Here is a 7,184-nt window from a genome sequence, read left to right as displayed (position 1 = left end):
GGAGTTTACACGCGCAGACGTTACGTTTGTAAGCAAGTGTGCGTAACGCGGCAGCGTGGCGCCTGACAACGGGGGCTTTTCTGACACCAGAGGGATGCTTTGGTGACATAAACACTCTGTGCAAGTACTTCCTCTGAAACGCATAGGATACTATCTACATGCGGTGTACGTGGGAGAGTGTAGTTCTTGACTAGTTTTTCATGCGGTGTAGGAAAGAAACTGAGAAAAAAAACAAAACACACCCAGACTGTTAGACATTCATTGATATAAAAGTTCAACAACTGTGTACCGGGGGGGAGGGGGGCGGGATAAGCTCTCTTTTTAAGCATAGCGGAGAGAAGAAGTTGCTAGAGATGCGAGGTTTCTGGCCACAGGTTGCCGCCCCTGCCTGCACTCTTCTCGCTCGGAGCTGGGAGCGAGCACAGGGGAGCGGGGAGGGGACGGGGTCTGGGGAGGGAGAAGTTCTGGGGCGGTGAGTTCCCTCCTTTGTGCTGGGACCTCCCGGGGCGCGTCTCAGGTAGCCGAGGGGGAAGGGAGGCAGGTCATCCCAGGAGTCGCGTTAAGTGGGTGGGACAGTGTCAGGACAGCGAAACGGGACGGGGAGGTCTCTAAAACCCACCTTAGCGCCCGAAGGGCAACAGGCGGGCGAGGCCAGGCCGTGGTTCCCGGGAGGCCTGGCCCCGGAGCCGCAGCCGGACCCGCCGCTGGGGACCGCACAGCGGCGCGGATCCTGCTCGGGACTGCGCCGGGGCTTTGTTCCCCTTCCGCCAGGAGAAGAGCCCGGCTCTTCCCGGGACGCTATGCTCCCGGAGCTGGGGAGGGACAGAGAGGGGGGGGGAGGGAAAGAGAGAGGGAGGGAGGGAGGAAGGGAGGGAGGGAGGGAGAGAGGGAGGGAGGGAGGGTGAAAGGAGGAGGGAGCGGGGGGAAGGAGGGAGCGGAGGCAGGGAGGGAGGCAGGGAGGGAGGGCAGGGAAGAAAGGGACACCTTTAAAAGTTGAGCGAGGAACAAAGTGGGGGAAGTTGCCAAAAAAGGGGCTCCGCGTTCAGTCTCGCTGGTAACTTCCCGCTCCCTCCCCTCCCTCTCGCACACAGAGAGAGAGAGAGAGAGAGAGAACACACACACACACACACTCGTGTTTTGCGCTGTCGTAAAGCCCACGTGTCCAGCCCGGGGGCTGCCAGAGCCCCGCGAAGCGCCCGGCCGCCACCGCGATGCGCAGCCACAGCAGAGGGAGCCCGGCGGCTCGGAGCTAGCCGGCCCCCGGCACCTGGGAGGGGATCACCCGCTCTCCCCTGGACAGCGACCAGAAAAGCCTCCCCTCCCAGCCTTCCTTGCCAGTCGGAGGCTCCCGGGGCTGTCGGCACCCCCGCACGCCCGCTCAGGTAAGGCAGCTCCGGGACGGGGCCGCCGGCAAGGGGCGGCCCGGCCCCTCCGCCCCGCCCGGCGCAGGCAGCCCGGAGGGGCCGCAGCGGGTGCCCCCGAGGTGGGCTGCTGCCGGGCCGCGTTCTCCTCCCGCAGGCGCTGGCGCGGGGAGCAGGAGCGGCGGGAGAGGGAAGGCTGGCGCGAATGTGCGTGGGGCTGAAGTTTCCTCCTCCTCCTCTTCCTCCTCCTCCTCGTTGTCAACTTTGCGAGCCGTTTGCTCCCGCGGAGAGAGGGAAGGGGATGCAGGGGAGAGACGCTGCCTGCGCCGGGGACGCGGTGAGCTGCGTGCCTCTCGAGGCGGCCGGCGTGAGGGTCTGCCCGCTGCCCGCCACCGCCCCCGTCCCGCCCGCTCTGGGGCTGTTCGGGGCCGGGTCTTCTCCTGCTCTCCCACCCCCGACAGCCGCCGCCAGGAGCCCACGCGTGGGCCGGCGTGTCCGAGTGTGGAGCGTGCCGCGGGACCGGAGCGGCCCAGCCGGGGCGGGGCGGGGGTCTCACGTCCGCTCTCCCCTTCCTCTCCACTCCGCAGGCAGCGCGATGCTGAAGCCCAGCGACCCCGGCGGATCCGCGTTCCTGAAGGTGGATCCCGCCTACCTGCAGCACTGGCAGCAGCTCTTCCCGCAGAGCGGCCAGCTCAAGAGCGGCGGGGCCCTCGCCCCGCTCCCGCCGCCCGAGAGAGCCGAGCCCCCGGCTGACAGCCTCCGCCAGCGCCCGGCCTCCCTCTCCTCCGCCTCCGCCTCCTCTTCCTCGTCCACTCCGTCTTCCTCCTCCTCCTCCTCCTCCTGCGCCGCCGCGGCGGCCGCTTCCCTGGCCGGCCTGGCCTCGCTGCCTGCGGGCCAGCTCCCGGGCTTCGGGCCGCCGCCGGGCGCGGCGCCACCGGCGGGGGCAGCGGCCGCCCCGCTGCAGGGCCCGGAGTCCTGCGGGGCCGGCGGCGGCCCGGGCGGCGAGCGCGCTCCCGCTCGGCCGCGCTGCACGGCCGAGGAGCTGGACTACTACCTGTACGGACAGCAGCGCATGGAGATCATCCCCCTGAACCAGCACACCGGCGACCCCAACAACCGTACGTATCGCGCCCCTTCCCGCCGACCCGGCTCCCCGTCCGCCGCCTCCCGCCGCGGCGGGCCGGCCGAGGGACGCGTCAAGTCGGGGACTGTGGCCGGTGCCCGCACCCCTCGCTCGCTCTCCCCCAGCAGCATCCTCCGCCCTCGCCCTGCCCTGTGCCCGGCCCGGAGCTGCTTCTGCCTTGTTCCCGGGGCTCTCGGGGGGCGGGCGGCAACGCCTCGGTAGCGGCGCCTTTCGTCCGAGACCCGGATCCTTCCCGGGAAGGCACACCGCGGCTGCAGCGGGGCAGGTTTCTGTCGCAAAGGGCGTTCAGAAACGGTCCGGAGCAACTCGCTGGGTGAAGCCGCCTTGCTCCTGTCACTCCGCTCCTGCCTGGAGAGCCCGGGCAGCGCGGCACTCTCAGAAACCGATTACTCCCCCGAGCTGGGTAGGGGGAAAAGTTGCAATTTTCGTCAGGCGGAGTAGGGCAAAGTTTTCCTCCGTCTTATCTCGGAGTATCGTTTTACCTTTCAGTCCTCGTTAACACCTCGCCGGTTTTAGTTTTCACCCCTACGGAAAAGCATGACGTGGCCATATCATAAGAAAAGCTGGTTTTCTAGGCGAAAAAGGCCGTCTGCGGGAGTGTCAGAATTCATTTAGCACTTGGTGGTTAGAAAACGTTTAATACTGCTGTTGCCAATTATAGAGGTTTTGGGTTGGTTGGGGTTTTTTTTGAGGGGGGGGCCTGCCCCTAGTACTAACCGTGGATATCGACTAGAGGTTTGTGATTTTAGAAATCGGTCCTGCCTGTCTTTTGTTCCTGCATCTGTCGATACCACGCAACGGAGGAAAATCACAGGGTGAAAATAACTAGATGAACTATATCAATTAATCAATCATGTTTATTACTAACATTCAGAGCACACGGATCTGTCCCTGTTAAAACACAGGAACGCGGCTTCAGCGGCTGCGCTCCTTTTCCATTGCTTCAAACACCCCCTTTTAGCCTAAGGTTTCTTAAAATTATTTATTTTTTTTACGCCCCCTCCCCCGATGCCCCGAAATGTCTCTTTAAGGAAGACTGTTGAACAGGCAAACGATACCCCAAACCAACGATCCGTTAGCATGTGCCCGAGCAGGGGGGAAAAAAAAAAAAAAAAAAAAGCGGGTTCGTTTAACTTAATTTCAGATGCGGAGTTTGTTTTGGAAGTTTCCCCGAAACTCTGTTGTGTGTTAATTAAACTGCGTGGATGATAACATAGTCTTAATCATTGTGCGTACGTCTTAAAGAGCAAGAGGAAAGCTGACTCTGCGTTTGGCGGGGGGGTTTCCCCCCTACTTAACATTGCGAATCTTTCTATATTGGGTGCCGACTTTGTTTTGAGCGATTTCCTCGTGCTTAGTTTTACCCTCTAGTGAAACGTGTTAGCGTATTTTTCTATTCGCGTGTGCAGAAAACGTGATCTCGTAAATTAGACACACTTAATGGAACCTGAAGCGCACTTTTAATCGCCACCTGGACCGTTGAGACAATACATGTTTTACTTCTCGGAGGGGCTCTGTAAATCTGCAAGATAAAGGTTTTAAAAAGGGAAAGGAAGATAAAAAAGAGATTGGGGCGGAGGGGCGGGGGAGCATTTTTAAGGAGCGAGAGGAATAAAAGCGCGCCGCAGAGTCGCAGGCGAAGCTTGCGTGAATTTCTTCCCCATGGCGATATTGAAAGGTGGATTCGGGACAGAGATCGCGGAGAGGACGCCTGTGCCTCCGCCCCGGCTGGGACGGGGCAGGGTGCTGCCCGCAGCGCCTCGCCCTTTTCTGGTTTTGGTGGGGTTTTTTCCCCTTTTCTTCTGCAGCGAGATCTAAAAAGTCTAATCACTGAACTCGTTTACAAGGCGACTTTCGCTCCGGCCATTTTTAGTTGTCTCTGAGCAAAACTTTTAATCCGAGTTTTCAACCTTCTAGGACCAGGTGCGTGTGCTTCGGGCAACTCCTTCTTAAAAAGAAGTGCAAAAGCAAACTGAGCGGGGAAGGAGCGGGGGGATTGCAGTCGGTGCCGTGCCATGCACTCCTCTTCCTCGCCCGCGCAGCAAAGCGAGCTGCAGGGCTCCGGCCTGGCCAGCCCTGCACTCTCCACGAGTGTCGCGGGGGTCACGCCACGGGGCCCATGGTCAGACGGGATTTTCTGCCGCTTTGGCTCACTCCCTGACGCCCCGTGCTGCACCCGAGGAGCGCCTTGGAGGGCAGGGGGGTCGGGTCTGCGGGAGGGTTGAGGAGCCGTCGGATGCAGTTTGGCTTGCTCTGTGAACTTCGAGCTCCGGGCAGCCCCACCGACACGCCGAGGGGGGACAACCGGGCGGCGGCTCTCCCCGACCTGCCGCGGAGACCCACCCGCGGGGCCATGTCCCCTCGTAGGCCGCGGGGCCGCCGCCACGGCCTTGCCCGACGGCAGCGTGGGACGGGCGGCAGACCCCGGGCTGCTGGCTGTTTCTCGGATTTTAATTTCAGGCGTACCTCCTTCGCGAACCAAACGAGTGGCCCCGTTCCCCCTTCTTTTCCCAAATACTCCCCTCCCGCTCCCCCGGCAGGATCCACCCGCCGGGCTCACCCACCTGGGACAGGCGCCTGCAAACCTGCCGGTGCCTCGGGCCACTCCCCGGGGCAGCGGGCGGCTCCCGCCGGGAGAAGCCCCGAGGGGCAGCGGCTGTCCCGGCCGCCCGCGACCCCGCCGGGCCCACCTCTCGGCTCCCCCCGGCACTTCGGTCCCAGGCTCCACGGTCCCCGATTCCTCCGGGCTCCCCGGCTTCCGGCTCCCCCCGGCTCCCCCCGGCTCCCGGCTGCCGTGGGAGTGTGGACGGGCGGCTGTCCGCCCAGAGGGACGCGCCTTGGTCGTCAAATATCAGCGAAGATGGCACGATCTGGGGCGAGGGCCGTCAAGGAGCTGTGGGTTAAGTCTCTGTGCGTACTTGTTTTAAATTGAAAGGGGTTTAGTGGGGTGGGGACAAAAAAACCCAACCAGACAGCCAAGAAGCAACCCCCTAATCAGGGCCCTGCAGTCTTTACTCCCAGGGAAGTAAAGGGGATTATACCAAAAACCTGATAATGCGGCAGGCGGCTGGGCACGGTTGTTTCTCCCCAGCTCTGAATCGTGAAGGATAGGGGGTATTTCTGGGCGCGGGGGGAGAGGCGCTGGCGCGGCGAGGAGGGGATCTCCTAGGCTGAGTTTAGGGGCTGCGGGGCCGGCTTGCTCCCCCCCTCCCACCCCCCCGTAGGCTTGCCCCTCGCTGTTTGGGGAGAGGCTTTCGCAACGAGAAGTCCGCGACTCCTCTGCCTCCGCCAGAAAGCGGCAACCTGCCACTGTAATAAATACGCTGTGTAAAACTAAAGTGTCACGCAAGCCAAGCAGTTTGCACGCCTCTTCCCGTTCAATTTACGGGGAGACAGTGTATATATAACATGTTGCGAGGTGGATCGGTGTGGGGAATATTTGGATTTGTTGTGTTGTTTTTTTTTTTCTAGATTGCTGGTAACCTGTATGATTTAGCTATTTTACATCATTAGTTACCCAGCACCCTTAAACATAGCAGATAGCCATATATTAGATTGAGGTTAGAGAAGGTGGTGACTGTTTATTTAGGGTGATAAAATGGTCCATCAGCAGTAATCTCCATCGATATGTGCCACCAGGAGATGAAGGATGAGGGGACAAGCCACAATTAATTGCCCTATAGTTTTGTAGGAGAGAGTGGAGCCGGTGCGGACTGAACTTCGATCTCCTCTCCCAGAGCCTATTCATCATCTCTGCATTGTATATGGGGGTCTCTCAGGGGCAGGGGGTGGCAAGGTTTATCTACACACAATATTCTCCTACCCTTCTCATACCTGACGCGGAGATTTAATTCATTCATACCTTCAATCGAAGGCAGGGAAAACCAAGCCCACCGCCCCCACCCTGCCCACCCCCCCTAAAAAATACCCCAAACAAACCAAAAGCCAACGCGAAATCCGCTCCTCAAGCAGGACGGTGCCCCCGACCCCCTGTCCCACCCCGGGGAGTCCAGCCGGGGCCCTCGCACACCGCCTTCCCCGGGGACCTGGGAGGGTGCCGGTGAGGGGCTCGGACCCGGCGCCAGCTCCTGCGCCGCTGCGAGAGCAGCGCGCGGGCGGCCGCCGCGGCTCCGCGGGGGCTCCGCGCCCCTCGGCGGCGGGCGGGGGCCGGTGGCGGGGCCGGTGCCGTCCGTGGCTCGCCGCCCGGCAGCCCCGCAACCGTACCTCGGCCCCGCTCTCCCTAGAGAGCATTAAGAATAGGTGAACAAATAGATAAAAGGAACCCGAGGGGAAAAGTGCACCCGTGTCGTCCGCCCCGCCCCGCCTCCGAAAGCCTGCTTCGAGTCAGGCAGGTCTGCGAGAAACCGCAATTATTTTTGCAAAAAAGAGATTAACGTCAGCTCGTAGATGGGGAAACTGAAGCACCAGGAACCCGTGGTTCCTGGGAAAGCGCCGGCCCTCAGGAAACGAGAGGGTACTGTCTCGTCCAGCCCACCCTCCTTCCTAGCTGGGTACCCCGGCCCAGCCAGGGACGCAGGGCCAGCCGCAGTGATTTATACTTGCAAGTGAGTAATACCGTGTGAAATGATGGCCACTTACACCGGATACCTGCATGCTTGCGGTGAATTATGAAGCAGAGGGTCAGAGGCCACCCTTCTTTAATACCAGCAAGCTGCAGG

At 61.4% G+C, this 7,184-nt stretch overlaps 1 protein-coding gene across 1 annotated transcript in view; it reads left to right on the top strand.

The window, feature by feature from the left end:
* Positions 1-1,956: 1,956 nt before the first annotated feature.
* The window catches only part of PRDM6 (PR/SET domain 6), a gene marked incomplete at both ends in the record, with an annotated part of 72,919 nt that continues 67,691 nt past the window's right edge, over positions 1,957-7,184 (top strand). Inside the window, one exon of the mRNA XM_082012831.1 lies at positions 1,957-2,479. Coding sequence (XP_081868957.1) covers positions 1,957-2,479 — 523 coding nt within the window. The remainder of the gene's footprint in view (positions 2,480-7,184) is intronic.

Source organism: Phaethon aethereus (genome assembly GCF_964289735.1).
Source record: "Phaethon aethereus genome assembly, chromosome: Z".
Classification (NCBI taxonomy): Eukaryota; Metazoa; Chordata; class Aves; order Phaethontiformes; family Phaethontidae; genus Phaethon; species Phaethon aethereus.
This window is presented reverse-complemented; position numbering and strand designations above follow the sequence as displayed.